The sequence below is a fragment of the Pseudoliparis swirei genome, chromosome 19 (genome assembly GCF_029220125.1).
Source record: "Pseudoliparis swirei isolate HS2019 ecotype Mariana Trench chromosome 19, NWPU_hadal_v1, whole genome shotgun sequence".
Taxonomy (NCBI): domain Eukaryota; kingdom Metazoa; phylum Chordata; class Actinopteri; order Perciformes; family Liparidae; genus Pseudoliparis; species Pseudoliparis swirei.
Window position 1 is genome coordinate 5,216,324 of NC_079406.1, and position 24,477 is coordinate 5,240,800.

The 24,477-nt window shown below is 45.6% G+C and overlaps 3 protein-coding genes across 6 annotated transcripts in view; 1 reads left to right on the forward strand and 2 right to left on the reverse strand.

Moving 5' to 3' along the window:
* Positions 1-10,927, reverse strand: part of zgc:66433 (uncharacterized protein LOC321250 homolog) — a 38,360-nt gene extending 27,433 nt beyond the window's left edge. For 2 of the 4 annotated variants that reach the window (XM_056439182.1, XM_056439179.1), the window contains exon 1: positions 3,718-4,298. In XM_056439182.1, the coding sequence (XP_056295157.1) occupies positions 3,718-3,752 (35 nt within the window). In that variant the 5' untranslated portion in view covers positions 3,753-4,298. Of the gene's footprint in view, positions 1-3,717; positions 4,299-10,818 lie in introns of those variants that run through there. The other 2 variants (XM_056439180.1, XM_056439181.1) reach the window with 2 other exon arrangements.
* A 1,095-nt stretch (positions 10,928-12,022) lies between these two features.
* dcps (decapping enzyme, scavenger) lies at positions 12,023-14,102 on the reverse strand. Its single transcript, XM_056439531.1, has 6 exons — positions 13,894-14,102; positions 13,407-13,557; positions 13,178-13,323; positions 12,974-13,087; positions 12,667-12,777; positions 12,023-12,524 (listed from the first exon to the last, which is right to left on the reverse strand). Exons 1-6 carry the CDS (start codon positions 14,098-14,100, stop codon positions 12,258-12,260), a joined length of 996 nt encoding a protein of 331 aa, XP_056295506.1. The 5' UTR covers positions 14,101-14,102; the 3' UTR covers positions 12,023-12,257.
* Positions 14,103-15,311: 1,209 nt separating this feature from the next.
* Positions 15,312-24,406, forward strand: ids (iduronate 2-sulfatase). Its single transcript, XM_056439318.1, has 13 exons — positions 15,312-15,479; positions 16,713-16,849; positions 16,931-17,108; positions 17,219-17,307; positions 17,379-17,579; positions 20,043-20,213; positions 20,323-20,449; positions 20,884-21,051; positions 21,412-21,518; positions 22,187-22,303; positions 22,648-22,758; positions 22,870-22,995; positions 23,094-24,406. Exons 1-13 carry the CDS (start codon positions 15,416-15,418, stop codon positions 23,172-23,174), a joined length of 1,677 nt encoding a protein of 558 aa, XP_056295293.1. The 5' UTR covers positions 15,312-15,415; the 3' UTR covers positions 23,175-24,406.
* Positions 24,407-24,477: the final 71 nt, after the last annotated feature.

Genomic DNA, 24,477 nt, shown 5'->3' on the forward strand with positions numbered 1-24,477 from the left:
CTCTGTTACCCCCCCCCCCCCCCTCTCCTCTTGTTGTCTCCTCATTCTGTTTCCTCCGGTGTCATTATCTCACCATCCCTCCTCTCTCTCTTTCTTTGTCAGTTCCTCTGTCTCTCGTCCAACTGCACCCCCCCCCCCCCCCCGCTGGGAACATGGCCTTTAAAACGGCGGTATTTAACGTCTGCATAGTCAACAGGAGACGGTGACTAGGGAGGGAATTATTCATAACATTTCAGTCCTGTGCTCTGAAGAATTTCACCGTTACTTTCCCACGCATGTAAATGCAAAAAAAGAAAAAAGTAAAAAGAAGAGTTGAGAAGTTATCAAGTTATTATAACAGTATCATTACACAAACATCCAAACTATGTGGGATGATCCACACTTTGAATGAATGTTTCCTAAAAAAAAAAAAATCCACACTTTTTAAATGTCTCCTTCCAAAAATATTTGACAAAATAAATACATAATTTTCTTAATAATTTTCAGGTCGATGAATGAGGCTCGGTGTTCTTACTTTTAGCCAACAGTAGTTTTATGAGTACATTACTTACGTTACATTATTTGTGTCAGCTGCTGTATTCCCGCTGCCCTTTCACATTTTGGGACTCAGTTAATTCCTCACGACAGGTATATTTAAATAGTAATAATAACAACATATTTAAAGTTCAGCCTTGGTAATCAGACGTAGGAATAACCATTTAAGATTGCTACATTTTAACTCAGAGACGTGAGATTCTGCATGTCCGTTTGTGCTAAACTGGACAGGAGCTCCGTGACACCACCGACAATCAGTCGGCTTCAGATTTCATTGGAAATACCATTATTGTCCAAACATCTCCGTAGCTGCCTTTTTTAACCCCCGAGGGATTGTTTACAAGACATTACATGTTTCTTTGGGGTTCCTCTCATCCTCCAATGGGCCACATTCTCTCCTCCGGTCTAACGCTCCGCTCGTAGCAACACGCCTTAAATGGACTCGAGACAGAAACTGACCGAACGCTCTCGTCGGTCCCTCCGCTCGGCCCACATTCATTTCACGCTGCATCACAGTACCCGACCCGCTGTGGTTACATAAGGACTGTTGGGCCAGGGGAGCTTTGGGGAAGACCGGCAGCCCGCTGAGAGAACGAACGAACACACACACACACACACACACCTCTCTACTTCCCCCCGTGCGGCTCAGTGCCACTGAGCCTAAACACTGCCGGACTAGATTAGGATTTTAAAAACACGAGAAAAAGCGGCTTTTGCTCTGCTCTCTATGGATTGAAATATTCCAGCATGGAGCATGTTGCATCATGGGTAGCGGCCAATTAAGCATTTTGCGAAGCCCCGGCTGTTTATTCACTGTTGATGAACCGATCACGCTTTCCATCCTCCTCCTTCCAGCTGGAGGCTTTGACAAAGTCGGCCTGAGATTAACGCCTCGGTGTTCAAGTTGTCAAACAGTTGCGGACTTTAAGTAAATGATGGCGTGAAGATGTCTCTGTTTAAAGCATATTGGACACCTCTCTACACGGCACACTTGTGGTCTAACTATAAAAAAGCCTACAGAGACTTCAAGGAGCTTATAATGATTCCATGAGAATACTATTGAAGAGACCGAGGTGGAGTCGTGCCAGTGAAATGTTTGTGGCTGCGGGGGTTAATTCTTTCAAAGCCGTTTTAAGAAATCTTATGTACAAATGTATCCGCCGGGTTGATGACTTTGAAAAATAAATCATCCTGGTTTTATCAAACATAAAGCTCAGTGCTCCACGCTACCAGTCCCAGCTGTGGAGACATGACATTGGTACAGCTGTCTATGAAGCATTTGTAGTTCTATGTATTTTACTTGTAATTTTGTATGTATTTTATTCTATTTTAATGTTTTGTACTATCTGTACCTTAAGTCTGAAAAAAAGTTTTATTGATTTAAGGACTCATCAAATGCGCTTGGAGAGCAATAACGCCATCTCGTATAGAAAGTTAGACCGATGTTTTTCGATATTCATTTTTTGTTGGGCTTTTATTTGTTTACAAAAAATGAACACTGCTTAGGAATCATTAAAACACTTTTTTTTTTCAAGGAACGAGGATACGCCATTCATTTTTTGTAAGTAGCACAAAGCGTAGTTCATCCAAAAACAATATTAATTGTGAACAGTAAGCTACTTGCTCCCAGAAGCTCTCTGTGGTCACAGTCAAATGGCATTATTAGGGTGAGGGCAGCACTCCAAAAAGAGGAAAGCGTATCAGTGCGGACACACTCTGAAGGCACCACTCTTCCACTAAACAAAGCAGGAATTTGCATGCATATTTCAGATAATCTCAAAATGCTTTTTTGCATTTCCATGAACCCACAAATGCATAAAGACACTTTGATAATGCTGCACATTCATCTTTCAGAAGTATTTTTCAGGGTATGTTTTCCAACCTTTATATAACCTTTATTGTTGTCTTTCTTTCAGCCTCTGTCTGTTTGTACGAGTCACCCTGTTTTTTGGTTGAAATATTCCTTTTTAACCGCTCAGCCCGGCATAAGAATGGTGGGCTTGTTGAAAATACGACTTCATTGGTTCAGTCTGAAGGCACCATCAGTGTTGCATCGTGACAGTTTGGAGGAAGAAGTCTTTAGAGCTCATCTCTGTTTCAGTATTGAGTGCAATCAAGGAGAGCACAGTTGTGGTTCTTCAGTTGGACACACACACACACACACACACACACACACACACACACAATGTTTGTCTTAGTCAACTAGGCTGAGTTGGGCCATAAAAGCTTCTATTGTTGTCATGTCATGAGACTGAGAGGCCAAAGACAAAAGAAAGTGGAAAGGGGGTGTCAGTGCGCCCAACACCACGTCCCCACAGCTCGGCTCCCAGTGAAGTTACTTTACTATATCGCCAAAAAGCTAAAAAGGCACTCATTATCCTAACCCTCTGTGGTCCCGTCGCACTGCCAAGCCCGGGCCTATATATAGCGAGTCAAAGCACTCAAACCACTGAGGGCTCCTCTCTCTCAGCGACAACAGAAAACAAGCACTCAAATTGAAACGGGGCAGAAGTGTATCAGGTATCCAGCCGTGCGTTGGGCAACAGCCATGACTGAGAGTCCTGACGGGAGATAACGTTCATCGACCTGATTCGACCCGATGAGCGAGAGTCTGGTCCGGGGATTATCCGACTCGTCATTCACTTCCAGTGTAAAGATCCCTCTCCGAGCTCAGAGTCATACGGCTGACTGTCGCCATCGATCGTCTCCACGAGGAACGGTTTGATGAGACGGCTGCGATTGAAGTCAGTGTCAACCCCGAGGGACTGAAACTAAAAAACCCACAGAGTGCTATTTAAAATCAACGCGCTCCGAGGGGAAAAAGATGAAGTAATTTCTGTCAGCGGTTGGATTTGCGCTGTGGTCAGCACATTTGGCTATTCAGTATAGAGATATGGCCCCTTGTGAGATAACACCCGTTTGAAGTATTACAAGTAGTACAGGGCCTCTATTCCGAGAGATGAACAACGGCACATCCCTCACAAGTGACAGCCACATCCCGAGTGCCATGTTGTACACGGCGGGTAACGTTGTGTTGTTGTCAGGCGTGATTTGCAATATTCGGGCGATCCATTTTGAGTTATTGTCGCTCGCTGCAACAGAACTGAGCATCACAATATCGCTTCATCATAATCATTCACCGGTAATGAAAGTACAATGCCATTAATACAAAGAATAACTTACTCTCTGCTCTTGAAGCATCCATACATCCCAGCCATGTTGTAAAAACTCTTGTAAAAGATGCCACGAGACAAAATATCTCTTTTTCCGCCTTTGAAAGATTTTTTTTTGTCTACGTATAGACAAACCCTAAAATCCAACACCTTGAGCTGTTGTCCCGCATCAGACACCCTTTTCTCTCTCTTTGCAACAGAGAAGATGCAACTCCACACGAGGAAGACAGCTCTCTCTTCCAAGTCAAACCATCTCCCCCCTCCCTCCTTTTGAGCTCCCTTCTCCAAACTTTAGAGGCACAGCCGCGAGCCAATCGGAACCGCTCACACAACCCGCAGCCAAAAGTGGGATTATGCCGGGATCAGGAGTATCACACAGGAGGCACAGATTTATGAGAGCAAAAAAAACAACAACAGGAATCTCCTTCTCAAATGAATCGGGGGGGAACGTCCTCTCAAAGTCTTTTTTTCCCTGGAGAAGCAAAGAGTCTCACAGTGCAGAACAAATCCTGGCGCCGGTTCCACACAGCCGTGAGCTCGCGGGAGAACAATTGACTGAATGAGTGACTGAGTCGCTGCTGCGTGCCTCACTCCTCTCCTCCCGGTCGCCACGGCTGGAAATGCCGCGGAGGGGAGGCCGGGGAGAGGGAGGAGGAGAAAGAGGGTGGAAGGGAGGAGGCACAGTGGGGAGCAAGAGACAGCCCCCCCCCCCCTACATGAGCTTATCCTCTTCCTTTGTCGCACGAAAATCTGTTATTCTGTAAAATGACCCATGCCATGTTTTTTTTCTTCATTTATTGATGAATATATTGGGTTTAAATAAATGCATCGGTTATTTTATAACTACGCTAGGAGCGCGGGCGTGCACCGTGCATCTCTGGGTCTGTCCACGGCTAATCTCCAATTCTTCTGGCTAAAGGACCTCTTGGTGGTTGCAGTGATTCAAACGTTCTAAAAAAAACACCTTTTATTTCATGTGTTACACTGCCACTGTCTCACCATTCACGAATATTAAAATGGGGCCGTGGCCAACAGGGGTCTCTAATGCATTGTCGACCCCCTTGTGTGTTTATCTATCTATCTATCTATCTATCTATCTATCTAGAGACACAGCTGGGGCGAAGCGTAGACTGGATGTCAGTGAGGGAAACAATCTGCCCACTTTGATTGATTTGGACACTGAATGAATCCATGCCGTATTATTGGCCATCAGCCTCCCTTTTCACACACGTACCGTGAAAATAAATAGACCCACAATCCCAAATGAACGCTGCAATGAGTGAGCGAGCTACTGTAGCTTGTGTGAGCTGACGACCGCTGACTGGATGAGCACGAGGTGGACTGAGCGTCTTTTAGCTCACCGTGACATCTATCTCTCTCTCGGCATTCATGAGCATCGTTTCCAGCTTCCACTTTTTCCAATGAGAAAGAACTGTGATAAACTCACTGTAAACTCCTCGCCGAGTGGCTAACGGATAAAGTTCGCGGCGTTAGCTGGTGAACATCGAGGAACATTTATCTTATCTTGCAAAGTTAGTTCTTTAATTTAAATGAAATGAAGTGCGTCATCAAATCATTCAGGCTGACTCATTACTGGACATACACCCAAATGATTACTTTTATTTTAATGCAATATCTTGCTCACGATTTTACTGAAGCGAGCCTCAGTATTTACACATAGTACCGTATTTACAAACTGTATGTTCTACCGATCTGTCTATTGAGGAGAGGTATGAGCTGCATGTTGTTGGACCGTGAGATCTTAATGTCTGAACTGTTTCTGACAAAGCCACATGAGATAACAACCAAATAATTCTCCGCCATACACGGACACATTGGATTTACTTGGGCTCCATTCAGTGGAGACTTTCCTGATACACGGTGTTGTTCTTACTTTCACTTAATGGACTTTGCATTGCCAACAAACAATCAATATGCATGCGCTTAGTGATGACAGTATGGATTTTTCTCAATGACGGATGCTCGTGACAGGACATTTATAATGGAGATGTAGTTTGTGCCACCAGCACTCAAAATAATCGACGGTTGACAAAAAGAAAAAAATGAAATCAAAAGTTACTCCCATGTGATCGCCCGTAGCCACGCCTCCCCGTATGCTCAGCTGGACGCAATAGTGCAGCTCGTCCGAGTTATCTTCACACTCCGTTTCGTCCGCCTCGGCACGGGGCCTAGCGGTCTCGCTACAGCCTGTCGCAGTTAATCACTGTAAGTAGGGAGCTGATCTTCCCTCAACCACTACAGCTCCGAGAGCAGCCAGGTGACTGAGAGTTGATCCAGAGACTCCCTGCTGCTAAAACCTCACACACACACACACACACACACAATTGAGATCACTGTAGAATCCTGATAACCACGTAAAAGCAAAATGAAGAAATAATTTCCCAACATGAGGCACGCCTTCAATAGTCCTCGGATTAGTGAGATATCGAGGCAAAGTCTAAAGGTCGACTTCCAACGATGCTTCGTCATCCAATAGCGCCTCTGAACTGCATCTCGAAAGCGAGAGTGGTATCTTATAGTGCTGAGGCGGCCGCATGAAAAACTGGCCTGGAGGAGGAAAAAAGTGACAAAAACATCCACATCCCCAGTGATCATCGGAGCGTTCACCGAGGAGCGGCGATAGAGGGGCGAATTGCTCAATCCAGACGTGCCCGGGCCGACTTGTCTGTGTGATTCACTGCAAACATGTTGAAATTGATATAAGCTGTCCAAGTCACCAGAGCGAGTGTGTGTGTGTGTGTGTGTGTGTGTGTGTGTCTCAAGTAAACAAAGACAGACTCGGTCTGTATCAGTTCCAGAGCTCTGCAGCTCCATTTCAACATCACAATACACAAACACGCGACCTCAGAGATCACTGTTGGCACCATGGGACTGCAAAGTACACACACGCGCACGCACACACGTACACGCAAAGTGTAGGAGCTTCTACCACATGCCCCAAAGCCCATAAATCACAAGGGAGGAGTGTTGATGGAGGATTTCCTCCATGTTAATGCGCGGGGTCAATCGAGTGTTTCCACCAATACGCTGGAGATTAACTCTAGGAATCAGGATCCCGGGATTCCTCACCCTGAATCCCCGCGGAGAAACAATTCATCATGGACCTAAACCCGCGGGGCACGAAAAAAATTCATAAAATTCAAAGAAACTCTGTCAAACCAATTAGACGGGGCAAGTCGCGGCCTGCAAAACCAAAACAATGAGCTGAAAGACGCCAATAAGCTGCGTACAACTACGCAACCCCAGTGCCAGTCACTGCACACCCAATCCAGGAATGATACTTTTTCTTTATTTTTTTGGAGGTGGGAAAGTGAACTCTCAGCCTATTTTTGAGAGGGAATCTAAATACACCTCTGTGGGGGGAGATTTATGACCTCTCAGCATCCGAAACACCTGGTCGCTCATTCTTTTTTCGTCAGCCTCAAATCAGCGAGGGGAAGATTTTTAAAACACAACCATCCAAACTCTCCGTGAACTGGATGAATTTCTTCATGCCGACATGTCCGAACGGATCCAAGAGTGTGGCGCAACTCTTCGTGAAATGTGTAAATGTGCGAGAGTAATATATATATATGTTATTATGTGTGTATATGCATGTATCAATCACGCAGCTTTCTGTTTATAGAGCCAAGAGGAATGTCGGTCAGTTTTCCTTCGAAGAAAAAAAAAGTGGATGTTGGTATTTCCTGAAACGTGAGAGAGAGAGAGAGAGCGAGAGAGAGGCTGAAGGGCTGTCATTTCAGTAATCATAATAATGTAACTTATCCGTGTGAAGTGGATTTATATATTGAGAGTTTGACTGTGAGAACCCACAAACAGCAGAAGGTAGAAATAATGAAATGAATGACGGCTGAGTTCCATTTAGCTGCTTTAGGGCCACACAAGCAAAGACTTAGAGCCTAAAAAGGTTATCCACCCTACCCCCGGGCCGACTCTGAGAGCCATGTTTCAATGGTGACCCATTGAGTGGCATCAAAAAGAAGAAGAAGAAGAGGAAAACACGCCTCTTGGTTTGTCAACACTATTGTGGAGCGCATAATGAGAAGGCAAAGCGCTTTGAAAGAGAACGGTGACATACGCCAAGTGGTTTGCTTTTGTCCGAGCGAACTGTCCTCACAACCTGAAGTAAAGGGAAGCATTAAACATGCACTCTTTGTACTGGCCACCAGGGGGCGACTCCTCCGGTTGTAAAGGGTTGTATGGAAGTCAATGAGAAAGGGACCCTACTTCTCTCTTTTACCACAGTAAACATTGTGAACACGAGTTTATGGTCTCTATCTTTTGTCCTACAACTTTAACCAGTGTGTCAGCGTGCTTTTACTTTAAAAAAAGTGAACCGTCACAATTCGGGTTGGCTTATAAACGTCTTATTCAGCGATCGGTTGTATTTAGCTCCGCCCTCTCGTGTGTCACCTCCGGTGTCAAAGATGGAGTCGACCACAAACCAATGGAGGGGGAGGGGGGGGAGACCTAATGAGCTATAATTGATAAAGACTCCAGACTCCAGATACTAGAAGACCCTTAAGAAGAAGAAAAAAGCATGACGTCTTCAAGTGTTGGAATAAAACCAAATGTTTTAAAATTATTTCTGCTAACTTATGGTGGATTCTCTTTTTTTTTTAAACAAGCTCCACCAACTGCACCCCCCAACCCCCTCACTGTTAGATTTCTGGACTTGTGGTCGACCCAGAGGCCCCGCTTTTATTCCCTCCTCGTTCTGCTTTATTCTTTCCATCCCCGTCCTCCGTCTCCATCACTTCTTTCCCCTCTCACCCACCCCTGCGGTGCGACGCCTTCTCCTCTGTTTTGTGGTTTCTCTCAATCTCCTATTCTCTCCATTACAAAGTGCACATGCTGATCCAGATCTCTCGCTGCTCAGAGGAGGAGGAGAGGGAGGAGGAGGAGGAAGGGGAGTCACTCTGTAGCCCTCTGAATTCCACCTCACATCTGGAAACCATCCTCTTTCTCTCTCTCTGTTTGCCAATCTCTCGCCCCCTTTTCTCTGGTCGCTCTATGTTGTAATGTAAATAGCCCTGTAATCATACTCCTGCACCAAACCAGCCGCACTGGGTGGTGTGTGTGTGTGTATGTGGATGTGTGAGGGGGGGAGAGATCTAACAGAGAACACACTCTTTCAACAAGCCAAGATTTTGTCTTCTTTTTCTCACTCTAAGATCACAGCTGAGCTTTATGGGGTGAAGAAAACAAACAGTCGTCTTTAAATATACTCCCTCACTCACACACCTATTGTGTGTGTGTGTGTGTGTGTTTGTGTGTGTTGAATCAGCAACAGGAGGCCCACAAGCGGTTGATTCAAAGAGTTGAAAGATGACGCCCTCTAACCTGAAAGTTCACGCTTTGAGTGCAGGGCAATTTCGTCAAACAACAAATTCGACATAAAGTTGGGAGACCAAAACCGGTCCAGCGGAGGCGGAGTTGTCCTCGGCCGTAGCCCCGGACGTGAGATCCTACTTTTACCACGGTACAACCAAACTAAACCATGTGGTTGGAGGTTCCCCGCCCGGTGAACACCCTCCAGAGCCGACGCGGAAAACATTACGCAACTCTTTCCGTTTGTTTTCTTTTGCGACGTCCAACCTGTGACGAGCGCAGCGACCTTCGTTTGAGGGATGGAGTTCCCCTTTGATGTTGCAGGAAGTAATGCGTGGCCTCACCGATCAACTCATCCCAGAAACAACCCACGAACAACCCCCAGTCCATGCAGCGTGAGGCCGGGACTCGACAACAGCTGTGTGCGTGTCGCAGTGTGTGTCTGTGCGTTATCACGATGCCATTCCCCTCACAGACAGGAACAGTAAACAGGACATCCCGTAAAAAACCCTCCGAGGGCTTGTTCAACGACCCAGTGACAAGATGACCTCATCAGCTGTGCAATCAGGACGGCTGTGACAGTTGACAGGCCACACACACACACACACACACAGACAGACACACACACCAAGCTCCTTGGTCAGGATTACCAGCGCGGGGGTCTAACTGCATCGTTTGAGGCTGTGCGTTCGCCTTCGATGTCACAGAGAAACACTCGGAGAGGTCGCCGCGGTTGCATCTTCGTGAGGATCAGATCAGCAGATGCCGGATCAATAGAGCCGTTCATCCTCTCACGCACGACAGGCGACGCGGCTCTATTCTGAGTCGGACGGTGCTCGAGGATTACAGTGGTTCCCACACAGTGAAATGTAACTGTTTAATCTGGCCCGACCTTGACCTGCTGCTGCCAAACACTGAGCTCCCACACACACGCACACACACGTCACACTGAGAGAGTGTGTGTGTTATCTCAAAACATTACAGAAAGGCTGACAGTATAGAAAAAGGAGGACCATAACTTCAAATTGAAGTCTATCATAATAGTAATAGTAAAAAATAATAAAATAAAACTAATGGGGACAGTTAGTATGACATGTGGGTAATTAATCAAACACTTATAGGACAGGCACGTGCAGACAGCTGTTGTGAAAGATAACTAAAGAGCAGATGTGGAGTATCACCAAGGTCCTATTGGCAGATTAGCTCATTTTAAGACAATTCACCCCAAACATATTCTGAAATGCACATTGCTGACAGGATAACGACGTCACAGTATACGTTCGTAAGAAACGAAAAAGTAAAGACTTCATTATTTAAAAAGATGTATCTGATCACCAACAATCAAACTTATAGTTTAGCCAAAAGAAACAAAAACAAAGTATATAAAGTTAGAATATCACAGAGATGTCACAAATAAAACCATTTTTTAAAAGATGTTAAACTCTCTACAGGCCTTCCACAACTTTTGAGAGTAATTAGAGCCATGAGCAGCCCACCTACATCGCCCCAGTGCTCCCAGTGAAGCGCGATGCAAACTGAAAGCACACTTCTCCTCCTCCTCCCTCAACAACTTCGACCGATGCACTAAACAAAAGCACACAAAAAACCTCGATATCGACCGCATGTATCGATCAGCGGCCGAACGTCAGAACTCCTGTTCAACCCAATAATAATAACTTTCTCTCTCTCACGCGCACACACACATAACCTGCGCCCCCAAAAAGAAGTTCCCCTCTCGTGCACGCGGCGGGGTACTCACTGTGTGGGCTCTATCTCCAACGGTGTCGGGGTGAACTCATCCCTCCGAGACTGGAACCAAGACATCCGCGCAGGCAGCGGGGACGAATGATTATTGGATTATTCGAGTCGGTCCCTGCCCTGCGTCCTCTGCTCCACGGTGCTGCGTTCAGAGGCGGCTCGGAATCCTCCCCGCTCCTCCCCGCGACTTGCTGATGTACAGTAGTTAGAGTAGTATAACAAAACAAAAAAGAGGCGTGCAAATAAAAAGTATATGAAGAAAAGTATGAATAGGTTAACAAATAAGTAAGTAGCTCAGGTTTAGAACACTTTCTGGGAGAAAGTAATTTACATAAAGTGTAATAGTGGGTTCGAGCTGATGTTCACATATATACATCATATGCATATCCATACTAATACAATGGTGGTAGGCAATTTGAACTCGTGTTTATTTCTCACATTTTATTTTAACCTGGAAATTACACAACTTTTCTTGACATTATAATGAACTCTAACCGTGACAAAGTTGTAGTTTCGTCGACTTTAACTAGATGGCCCCCTGCGTGCTGCCTGAATGGATACGACGAGTGTCGTATTCTATTTTCTGACATGTTTAGGGTCCTTTTAATTAGTTTGCATTTTTACGAGCAACACCCGAATGCAACGTAAACACACAGCAGAGCATCGGGCAAACTGACATCTGATCAGATAAAACAAATAAATAAAATGCTGGCTGCCAGAAAAGTCCTTGATACCAAAACAACTGAAGGATGTAGCCGCTGTGGAAGTCTCTCTGAACGTGGTAGAAGCTCAGTTTGTTTCATCAGTCCAACAAACACAGTAGCCTACTCAACAGATGTAATATAGTTTGGTTGGACGAGTTCTGGCCTCGTGTCGACATGACCTGCAAAACTAGAACACGCCATTTGTTCTCTTTTAGTGACAAGGGGACCCCACTTTATTAGTTACCCAGACTAGAGTTGGTCGTGTTAAGTTTCCCTGGAGAAAAAAGTTGGGACTCTTTTGGGATTATTGCTGCCATCTGGTGTTTGCGTACCGTAGCATTATTTTTATTTTTTGTTTGTTGTTTTAATTTTTATTAGTTGGAAATTGCCTCAGTGTTTGAAAGGTGCTCCATAGAAAAAGTGCCACCAGGACATGTGATGAAAAACCAGTCGAACATATTATTGAAATATTACAAAACAAGTGACAACGTGAAGGCGGAGTAGAAAAGAAAAGACTCTTTAATTCAGTCAACAACATTCAGTTAACATATCAAACACATTTAAAACAGAGACTGGCAGAAAAGCCCATAAGCCGCTGGGTTGACTCGCGTCACGTTAGGAAACATATGAAGTTGCTAAAAAACATGTACAAATTATGTACCAAATATGTATCAAATACCTAAAAAAACTCCTCCATAAACAACACAGTGACGACGTGAATCTAATGACGGGTAGATCACAGCCTCCCCGCCTCCTGAAAGTTGCCAAGCAGTCCGTCCTCCGCCCTCAGGGGGAAGTACAGGGTCCGGGTTTTGTAGTACTCGGGGTCGGCCTGGAGGTTTTGGATGACGTCCGCGAGGAGGTGCGCCCGCTCCACGCCGCAGCCCGGCGCCTGGTAGCCCAGCTTGGTGAAGTGGACGTGGAGGTGGTAGTAGGACGGCTGGTAGTGCAGGTAGACTCTCAGCTTACTGGCCGCAAGGCTGTAGCGCTGCAGGATGGCCTCCTAAACCACAAGGGAAGGGGGCGGCGTCAGACTTTCTGCATGTTTGCAATTGGTTGAAGACAACAATTTAAATATCTGGTCAGTTTAATGGCGGCGGATTGGAAGAAAAAGGATTTTTCTGCCACGTTTTTTCCTCCCTCACCTTTCCTTTCTGGAAGATGTTCTGCAGCAGCGGTAGATGCTCCGACGTCAGGTCTCTGAGACTCTTGATGTCTCTCTGATTTACTATGGCAATCAGGTACAAATCGTCAACCTGACAGGAGAAGACAAACATTGTTAAACTGCGTAGTCTGTTCGCCGAAGGATCTTTAACTCAGCAAGGAAACATGCACAGCGTCACACACAGGTGACACAACGTTATTTCTCACGTCTGGAGTAAAGGCTGCAGTCCTGAAAGTGTAAATGTCTGAAATCGCAATGACATGTATCCAGCATTGGTGTCAGCTCACCTGTTTCTGGTCCCATTTCAAATCTGGGAGGAGGAGAAAGCCAACGTCTGGGTCTGGATCTTCAAAGACTATCCTCTCCGTCTCAGCCTTCTTGTCCAGGATGTTGTGGACCCACTAGAGGTGAGTCAATCGTCATGTCAATGATGTACACTGACGGAGATGCATTATGATGCCAATGCAAGCACGTGATTTCAGGATACCGACCTGCACGCTGAAACTCTGCTTCTGAATGTAGGGCAAAGTGATGGACTTGTAGTCCTCCCCCGTCTCCTCCACCAGGGAACTCTCCTGTCGCTGGTATTTCTTGACATGCTTCTCCGTGGCCGGACACACCACCGTGGTCTTGATCTCTAAAAAGAGAAATGCACAGGCTGTCAAACATTGGCCGAGCCAATACCTTCAGTTCATCATATCTTCGTCATTTTGACCGCACCATTGAATTTAGGGGGAGCCAGCAACTGATACGTGCTGTAGATGTCATTCTTCATCTCCAGCTTCAGCTTGGACCCAGTGAACAGCTCAGCCAGGGTGTCCTCTCTGATAGGCGTCTTCTCCAGGATGACCACAGCCTCCTGATCGCCGAGCTGGTGACGACAGCCATTTACATTTCTGACTGCCTGAGCTAATAATGAGGCTTGTTATGACATCACGATGGAATGAATGCAAAACAGCCGTTCATGTGTTGTTCCACTCGTCTCTATGAAATCCATCCTTACAATAAGGCAATATCAAGCGGACTATTATTTTGAAATATCGAACCGGAAGTCAAAGCTTCAACGAAACTACTCAGCCCTTTGAATTAATACAATAAACACGTTTGCCTCTTAAATTACCAACTATTGCTCTGAGCAGCACGACCAAAGCTGGAGTTAGTGAGCTAGCTAAACTGCTTATTCTAGTTAACAACAACTTCCGGTTACCTTTCCATGGATGAAGATGGTCTTCTCCCGGGCAGAATCACTCAAAACGGCCGAGGTTTTAAATTCGGACAGAATATTTTCAGATTCTGGATCGTTTCCAACTCCTCCGTCGCCATTCTCATCGTCAACTCTCGCCCTCTTGACTCTCTGAGATAATTCATCGGTTCCAACACTATCCGTTTCTCGTTTTGCCGCGGTGTCCGCCATGTTTTGTGTTGCTGCCTTTGTGGTCAAAGATCGTCTATGTGTAGGACGATGACTACCTACTCATCAAACAACCAAAAATCCACTCTGCGAAAATGTTTTTTACTATAAAGTCATAGACGCCTCTGATAATCTCCGAAATCTGTCACTTTACCTTTATATATTTAAATGAATGTTGCACAATACTGTTATAACGTGTTTACGCCCCTGTGTTTATATATGTATTACTTCTTGTATTAATGATTTGTGATGTTTGTGCATCTTACTGTTCGATGCCTGTAACACTGCCCTATTTACTGCTTGATGTTTTAGTACCAAGAAGACACACGTGTGTATGTGGAATATATTAAGCCGAGACATTTAAATATTAAACTTTAAACTGTTATATTACTGTTACTGTATCAAAACCTCCCCTGTGCCCGCTCAATATTAGAATAGCCCTGCAATACATGTCAACATCAGCAATGTTATATATGCAGTCTGTTTTTGAGGCGTTTCTTCCATCCAATATACACTACCGTCAAAAGTTTTAGAACACCCCCATATTCAATTTTGTATTGAAATTTAAGCAGTTCAAGTCCAGTGAATAACCTGAAATGGTACAAAGGTCAGCACCAAACTGCCAAAGGTTAAACCAAAGTGTAGGTGACCAAAAACTGTACATTTCAGATATATCCAAAAATGCCTTTTTCAGGGAACAACTAATAGCTTAACAACTTGCAGCTGGAAGAACTTTCTGAACAATATTTGATTCCCATTGCAGAAAGAACGCTACGAGTGTATCTGCAAAATGAGTCAAACATTTAGATTATATTTTGTCAAACACAACTATTCCATGATTAGTTTTGTTTATCTCCAATTGTTTATTTGTTCTATGCTTTAATATAAGACTACATTGAGAAATTAAACTGTGTACATGTTAATAAAAACTGGAGAAATTGAGGCTTTCTAAAACGTTTGACCGGTAGTGTAAAAAGTAGAAACACCGTGTCGTCTAACCCAGTAGGCTACAGTTCAACAGCAGCAGAAACTATTGAGAAACTGCCATACAATTACACACACCAGCTGGCGTTAAAGATGATTGACGCCTCATTTAACTAATGTGATTACCGTTGAGGGGCGGGGTTACTGCTGAGCGGACCAATGAAATCCTTTCACTGAGGGGCGGGGCGATAATCAGGAAGTCGTTTAAAGAGGACGACACGAGCGTTTGTTTTGCACCCGCATCGTGAGGAGATGCTTGCGTTAGATGTTAACTTTACATAAGTAAACTTTAGCTGAAGCTTATTCTGTCGTTAGTTTTCTTTACCAAATCAAAATGTCCAAGTGTCTCCGCCTCCTGGTTCTTCTCACACTGGCTCTTGCTGTGGTCTCAAAGAGAGGTAACGTTGCGTTGTCTTTATTGAATAGACGCTTTCGCCTCCTCTGAACATTACATCTCACTAACTAGCTCACATTAGCGCTTAATGAGTGATTACTAGTGATGGTGAGATGAAGCCTCATGAGGCATCGAACCACTTCAGTCAATTGGTTCATTTCTCGAAGCTTCATGTGCTCACGAAACTACCTACTGGCCAAGTGCATAATCACAGGCAGCTGTATCTGAACCACATAATGTGATGCATTGAATTGTTGTGTCTGTTATGGCTGTTGGGAATGACTATGAATTACAAAAATGTATGACCAAATCATTTCTGTACATAAATTATCACATATGTGCATAATAAAATATTTTAAAAATGTATTCTGTGTGTGTAAATGTTCCCAAAATGGTAGTATCATATGATATGGCAGGTTGTGTAATAATGTTATAATGTCACTTTAGGAAAATGGCATGTGCTTAAGCAGGCAGAGGACAGTGAACGTGTGTGTTGTAACTAGGAAGAGGGGACTGAATATGCTTGTGTAATTTAGACAGTGATGTACAGGACAAGGGACATTTTATTCATTTTTATTCAGAAATAACTTTCTCAACAGTTCCATCTATCCTTCTCTCCTCACTCTCCTAACTATCTCTCTCTAAACTCTCCAAACTCTCAACCAACAACCCACATGTTGAATGGAGCCTGAGGGGTTTATATTGCTGTCAAACCTCCCGGCAAAATCTGAAGCACTTCCCGAAGCAGTCACGTGGTACAGTCGGGCAGCGAGGCTTCGGACGTCATCATTGTTGGCTCCTCCCCTAAAGAAGCAAGCCTCGATACGCGCTTCGAGGAAACGCCCCCTCCATTACCCGACACGCGCTTCGAAGCGTCGGCACATCTCGTAACAACACTAGTGATTACTATGTTTACTCGGTGGCTGTAGCCTCAGTAAGCTGACGTCAATTGACTCACTGAATGGTGCTTTTGTTTGTAAGGTTTATACTGAGTTACTGCGCTTATTGAATTAGAAAACTTGCAAGTTTCTTCTGCTTTTATCTGCGTATACATCAGGAGCACTTTAACTCACCAGCTGCTCAGCGTGACGTCAGCACGCTGCTTGTTGCTGTGCTCAACTGCACATGGTTGGAGATTAGGGGTCTGTTTCCTCTGCAGCAATGTGGGAGCTCGAGTTAAAAGTTTGAGGGTGGAAAAACTCATGAATTAATTGTTTGTGTTTGTGCTTTTTTTCAGCGAAGAAAAATGTCCTTTTCATCATGGCAGATGACTTGCGGACATCATTGGGCTGCTACGGGGACACCTTGGCAAAATCCCCAAACATCGACCAGCTGGCATCCAGAAGCCAATCTTTTCTCAACGCATTTGCACAGGTCAGCGCGTGTTATGTGTTTTTTAAATGTTTTTTTATTTTTATGATTAAGGTATTAAAGGTGTCGTTTCCTCCCTCCCAGCAAGCCGTGTGTGCTCCCAGCCGTACGTCCATGTTGACCAGTCGCAGACCGGACACCACCAGGCTCTACGACTTCAACTCCTACTGGAGAACCCATGCTGGGAACTACACAACCATGCCGCAGTACTTTAAATCTCATCGGTACTTCACCGCATCTGTGGGCAAGATATTTCATCCAGGTGAGATTAGAGTGTACTCTGACACTGCGGTAGGAAGCACCAAAAAAAGTACGTTTTTGGTCTCTAATTATAAAAATGTAACACTTGTATTTTGTATTTTCTCTCTTTAGGTGTTCCCTCAAACCACTCCGATGACTACCCCTACAGCTGGTCCATCCCTGCCTACCACCCAGCTTCATTTAGATATGAGAACAAAAAGGTGTGTAATGGAAAAGTAAGACTGAAGAAATAAACTCTGCATGAATTACAAGTAACTCCCCCCCTCCCCAGGTGTGTAAAGGAGAGGATGGTAATCTCCACGCCAACCTGCTGTGTGCGGTGAACGTGACGGAGCAGCCCGAGGGAACCCTCCCTGACCTGGAGGTCACGGACGAGGCCTTGAGGCTCCTGAAGAGTCGGGTCAACGACGACGTTCCTTTCTTCTTGGCTGTGGGCTTCCACAAGCCACACATTCCCTTCAGGATACCTCAGGTACACGACTTCTCTTTTTACAATGCAATAGCAGCTTTCCTTTTTTAAAAATATGTTCTTCATGAAATGCATATATTTCACAAAAACAAATTGTTTAAGCAAACAATTTTTTTTCCTGAATGATAACATATTTAAAATAAAGGGAAAAAACGTGTGCAGAGGAAAAAATTGTAAAACAATTATACATTACTCAAATAAAATAGAAAAACACACGGCATGCATGTTGACTTCCACAAATGGAATACATCAGATCAAATCCCATCTACAGGTACTGGACGTCCACACCATTAGACCCTCTACACGGCTTGAGACGTGACACGATGGTTAGAAACTAGTTGCACTGACAACCAGAGTTCAGGAGTTGCAGGTGCCTGAAAGGCGTCCGTCCAGTCAGAGTTGATGCCAGCCGGGCTGAGAGGCTCCGCAGGGGGTCGACGTTCTCAACTAGTTCCATAGTGAGGACTTGATCTGCACATTCCAGACGTATATCCTTCGTTGTGATACGTTCTGTTTAGGAATACTACATGATTGTTTAAAACCTTGCTGTGGTTTCTAAAAGGCTCGAGGAAGTCCATCTGCTCACGCCGCTTTAGAACCAGCTGTGGAAATGCTGGATCTCTGAGTCACACGTTTGATCCAAAGCAGTCGGCAGTATCTTTTTTATTTTTTTCCCCCTCCATTTCATTTCCACGGCTCGTTGCAGTGAAACTCAGAAGAGCAACGTGTGGCTAACGGTTCCCCTGGCAGCCGTCTGCCCATCGGCTCGCTCGTGCACTAACGGCCCCCCTCGGTACCGTTCTGAAAAGATGATCCGTTTTGCTGGCTCGCCGCTCTTCGGTCATCCTAAAACAAACGTTTAACCGTTTCATGACTGTGACCCGACGCCCCGCCCACTGACTGCCGTTGACCTTGACCGATGAGCGGATGGCGTTGCAGAAAGCACACATCTCGTATTACTTCTATTATATAACATAACTTACTCCAACATCTTCGCAAGGGTTTTCTTGAAGAATACTAATTCTAATGAACATGTATTTAGCTACAACCGTATACAGGTGAATACAACTTTGTATTATCGGCTGACGTGTACGGATGCGCCGGCATTATCCTGATATCTACTCACTCTAGCTCAATGTCAAACCCACGAACTGAAGGTCAAATGTCCTTCAGGTGGAATTCCTGCAATGCCCATTCATGAAGAACAGTAACTTAACGGCATTGTGCAACTCAATCAGCCGGCCCTTGTGGAGTGGAAACGGAAGGGAGTTACGCTCGACCTCACTGCTGTGGACAAAGGCTCAAATCTTGCACGACTATGATTTAATATTTTACTATGAGGCCCAAGGACTGCGTGAATGACGCCAGACGATGAGGCGCGTGGTTGTCGAGGAGACGCGTGCAATAAAGAACAGTGTTGAGGCGACGCAGGGAACAAACATCGTCTTCACTCCCCTCCGAGGGCATACGTCACCGTGGCTTTGGATCTTATGAAAGATCGTTCGACTTGTTCCTCCTTTTCAAAGTAACAAAATACACAATTGTTGGTTCTAAAAACCCAGTTCACAAGCTCTTTAGCAAGGCATCTGTTCGTCTTGCCGGAGGCCCAATGTCTTTATGGTGAGTTTTTAAAATCGGAGTAGAATGCTGCATACAGCATGTGAAGAGACCTTAAGAGGACTGATGTAGATGCATGAGAGGCTCCATTCACCACGAAGGACGGGAGGATGATGAAGTGGAAGGTGAATGAAAAGAGAGACGAGACCAAGAAGATTCCTTCGTTGAGGGATGAAATGAGGGAAAAGGTCACGTCTGTCGGCATGTGATGTATGCTGCCTGGGATTAACCCCGTGTGGTATGGACACGCGGGGGCCACCTCGGCTAGATTAGAAACTGATCTTTCGTTGTATTATAAAAAAATGATCGATATAGATTTATGTTTTTGAAATGATTATGAATTGTGTTACTTTTCCAAGTCATCGTACCCTGAAATCAACGCACAAAAGCCCTTTAAGACGTGTGCAACTGGCCTGTGAACGGCCGACCGTGTACTTCTACTTCGTAGTCTCACATGTACAGTCGCTTTTACCCACAATCCTATTAAATATGAATTATAAATAGTTTATACAGCATTATAACTTGAAAGCTCCAGCCTGAGCATACATCTTTCACTCTTCACTAAAAAAATATTTGAACTGTGAGGGCATCTCAATGTACTCCAGCTTCAGAGGAAAACTGTGAATAACATTTTACCGACTGATATTACTGATAAATTTCAGGTTATTTTATTCATTAGTATACATTAAACTTTCCAGCATCCTACAATGTAAAGTTTAGCCACAGTCGTCAGTTCTCCTCCAGTCTGACGTGATGAGTGGTTCTCTGTGTTGCATTGAGTCAGGACCGGGCCTTGTTGCCTTGTTTTGCTCAACATAATTTGGGGAACCTGTTGCTTATGTGTTCCAGGAGTACCTGAGTCTATATCCCCTTGAACAAATGACTCTGGTCCCGGACCCCGATGTCCCTGCGAAGCTTCCGACCGTTGCCTACAACCCCTGGATGGACCTGAGGAAGCGGGACGACGTCCAAAAGCTCAACACCAGCTTCCCCTACGGGCCGATTCCCAAAGACTTCCAGGTATGAGCGCGAGCCGCTCGCCCCGAAAAACAAACCATTTGCAAAGCATCGCTCTCCCTCGTCGCCGCTACTTCCCGTGTCACGCACCAGCTGCGTTCATGTCTTCCAGCTGCGCATCCGTCAGCACTACTACGCCGCCGTGTCGTACATGGACGCCCAAGTCGGGCGGCTGCTCTGCGCTCTCGACGAGCTGGGGCTGGCCAACAGCACCATGGTGGTGTTCACCTCGGATCACGGTTAGTTGTCAGGCCCTCAGTGCATTTTATTTAGGAAGTGTTTAAAAAAATAAAAATTGCAGTTGTGCTTGTTATCGCCACTAGGGGGCAGTGTTGTAACAGCGAGTTCCATTTCCTGCTCCCACACATCTAGCTGTATCCTAAAACCCCAGCTCTTTCTTGCACTACTTTATTTTTTCCTTTGTGACTTGGAAACTATCTTTTCATGTCTCCTTCAGTGGAGGACACCGGAGTGAATCCTTTCCATGACTTGTTTTGATTTATACCCAGTAAAACTCAATCAAATGCCATCGTATTCAAATACGAGATGACTGGGAGTCTAAAACGTCAATTTACTGTCGTGGATTCAGTTTTCCGTGTGGTTTATTTCTCCCATCTGCCTCAGTCTCTGAGAACTCGCCTCTTTTTAATCTGTCCGTTTCTCTTTGTTGCAGGGTGGTCATTAGGAGAACATGGCGAATGGGCAAAATATTCCAATTTTGACGTTGCAACGCGCGTCCCGCTCATCTTCTACGTTCCTGGGGTCACCAGCAACGACTCTCTGCGAGACGCCACCTTTCCCTTCATTAACGTCCTCGTCCAGTCGGACCTCGTCTTCAAGAGTAAGGCCCCCTTCACTTCTTTTTTTTCTCGTTTTCAAAGCAGCATGTATATCGAGTCACAAAAGGGAAATTGCATCCGCTTGAATTATTTCAGTTCTAATTCCTCATAGAAAACATGTCTGATTCTTCCAACTTGACTTAAGTGAAGTCTTTTTATTCACACGGAGAGCTCCCGGAAGCATGTAGACGGGGAATCACTTTGATATTTGGCCTCGGATAGTTTTGCAACGATGATGCAACTCGAGAGCGTCTCGTGATATTTAGGAGAGCTCTCGGCTAATTTTCCGTCTGTGGGAAATGTAAGACTTTCTCTAATTGGCTGACCCCCCCCCCCCCCGCCACCTCCCCCGTCTCTTTCAGATGAACAAGTTATCAAGAACGTGGTGGAGCTGTTGGACGTGTTCCCGACCGTCTCCCACATGGCCGGCCTCAAAGCACCGAAGATTTGTCCCGAAGTCTGTTTTAAGGTAGCAATAGATGGAAACATAAAACGTGCGACTCTAGTAGTTTCCACTCGACTAAAGCTTTGGTTACGTCTACAACTTTATCTTTGTCTCAACCACATAGGAAAAACAAATGCCACAGATTCAACTTTGCCTTTGGCAACAGTGGGAAGGCAATGCTGCTCCACTTTGGTCTAGACTGGTGGAGCGACCTCTGACTTTTATGCCCGTTGAGTTGGAAATATCAGGAATATCTGAGCGTTGACATATTCCAGTTAACAAATTGATGACCGATATGTTTTGCGTAGATGTGGGACGAAGTGAAGGGAATGGCCTTTGCGTGACGTGTGTGAATCTGCTCCCCACTGAGCACGGTGAGGCTGTAACGCGCCGCCTCGGAGCGTGGCGGCGGTCCGGTCTTTACTTTACCAAAGTGGGGATTAAAAATGTCCTTCAGCCTGTGTGGCGTTCGGCCCGTCACCCTCTTGGTCTCGCGTCGAGCACGCACTTCACATTTCCTCACAAATTACATCCACAAGAACCGACCTGCAAAACCTTCGTGTTTCATCTGGCCCTCGTGTCAACAAAGCTAATGGGAGAAAAACGCTCCGTAAACGGCGTTCCCAACGTGACCGTGACGTAATGGACTCTGACGTTTCTTTCCTTTTTTTTGTGACCCTTCTGTCTTTCAGGAGAAGTTGTGTACAGAAGGACTGGACCAGACCTCCACCTTCACCCAGGGACCAGAGCAGCGGCTTCCAGAAGCCCTCGCGTTCACCCAGTACCCTCGACCCGCTGACACGCCGCAGGTACCACACCCCGTGTTTTAGAAAAGCAAATAAAAAGGCCTCCACGAGCCGTCTGAAGGTTACATCTTTTACGTGTCCGTCTTTCAGAAAAGCAGGCGCAATCTTTTAATTAATGTCGCACTGTTACTTTTTATGAAATGGATTTAGATGGATGAATTAAATGGTTTTAGATGGATGAATTTTCCCGTTGCTGAAGGTCACGGCAGCTGAAGTGGCCTTCTGACCGCTCGCTGCGTTTGCGGCGCCGGCTGCAGGTCGATCTCTGTGCGCCCTGACGTCTGGAAAGGTTTTCTACGGGAGACGAGTTCAATATTTCAATACATTTTTGTGTTTTTTTTTTTTAGGAGAACTCTGACCTCCCCGACCTTAAAGACATAACGGTCATGGGTTACTCTATGCGCTCCTGGGACAATCGATACACGGTCTGGATGTCGTTCTACCCTAAAACATTTACGGTTGGTGTCTCTCGGACTCGGTGTGATGTTTCAGGTGGTGTGTGTGAGATCTGTCCATCTCTGTGGAGACATTTTCCCCGCCAGCAGCAGATTAAATCTGCCTCATTCCAGGTGAACGCGACTGATGTCCACGGTGGGGAGTTCTACCTGTATGCAGACGACCCCACTGAGGACAAGAACGTCTACGACGAGTACATACACGGGGCGATGATGAGGAAGATGGCGAGCCTGCCGCCGGTAAGTCATTATTATTTTGTGTTTTTATTATTATTTAGAAATTACACTCCGCCTTTTTCATTTCTTCGTTCCCCTCGTACGACTCGTTTTGTGTCCAGACTGCGAGCGTGCCGATGAGAATGAGGCAGCAGCTCCTCTACCTCTCAGCGGGGAGGAAGACGCGCAGAGGGCAGGCGTGATGACGGGAGTGAGAGTGACGGATGGAGACGAGCGCAAAGAGGACGGACGGATGAAAGACTACCGAGGACGGGTGGATTCTGGGAATATTTTGTCTAATATGATGCATAGTTTAATTTAGTATTACGTGGCGGCGGCACTATTAATCTTTCGGGCTCTGTTCTTCTGGCTCGTGTTCCTCGTGAGGAACTCGTCGACGCGAGTCGGAGAGCGGCGTTTGTTTTCCGAGTGCAAAGCCGATTCCGACTGGTTTGTGTTCCTGCTGCTGAAACCCGCCTCCGGTGATTTCATTGTCGTGTGCCCCGGCAGAAAGTTCCATACTTTAGTTTTTATTACTAACATGTTGTGTGTGTGTGGGGGGGGGGGTCGTCTGCATCCTGTCTTTATGCCAAGAGCTTATTCTAAACTGCCTCATTCTTAGGGTAGATAAGAGAAAAATCTAATGTTATATTTCAATGATGATGCTACTAATGCTGAACAGCTGACCCCCCCCCCCCCCCCCCTTTGAACAGCTAAAAGGGACTTGCACAGATTTGCGCTGAAGTGTTAAACAATATGACATTTGTACTTGCACTTTATGTCACTAGCAGCCGGTCGCCTCCTCCCTCGGTAAACACTCGGTTCGGATCAATTTGCAGGACCCGGAATGAAGAAGTGGGTGAAATCACCCCCCTCCCCCTCCCCCCCAACAATAATTGGAATGCAAATGAAACGGACTGGCACGACGTCGTATCTGTTCCAATGCGCTGCTGTGGCAATTTGAGAAGAAAGCAATTTGGGCTCCAGTTTCAGGTCCAACGACGGCGCGCCGGGATCCGCTCCGTCGACTTTTATTACAGGCGAACGCCGGCTTCACGTTAATGGGATGCAGATGATTCATGTAATCAGCATGGATCAGATGTCAGAAGGGAGTCTTATTGGATTAGCTCACTTTTCTTTTTCTTTAAAACGGCAGCGAGGTCAACCAGTGGGGGGGCCCTAGTTGACCTCGCTCAGTTAGTTTTTCGGCGGCCTCCTTTAAGCCTTGGACGGGAGCGGTTGGAATCCGTCCGTCCAGATGAGCCCATCCTCCGGTCCGCTGGCAGCTCGGTCTGATCTGCAGCTTTCTGAGGGGGAAAAATGTACTTTAACAAAACAGAAATAATTAAAATGTGTATCTAGGCAAGGCCGTGCTGTTAATATATTTATGTCTGATTCCATAACTGTTCAATAAAACAAACTATTTTTGCAGTGACTTGTCTGTATTCCCGTTTGTCCCACTTAGCATCCCCCCCCTGTCGGGCTGCATGTCGGTCCTCCCCTGTG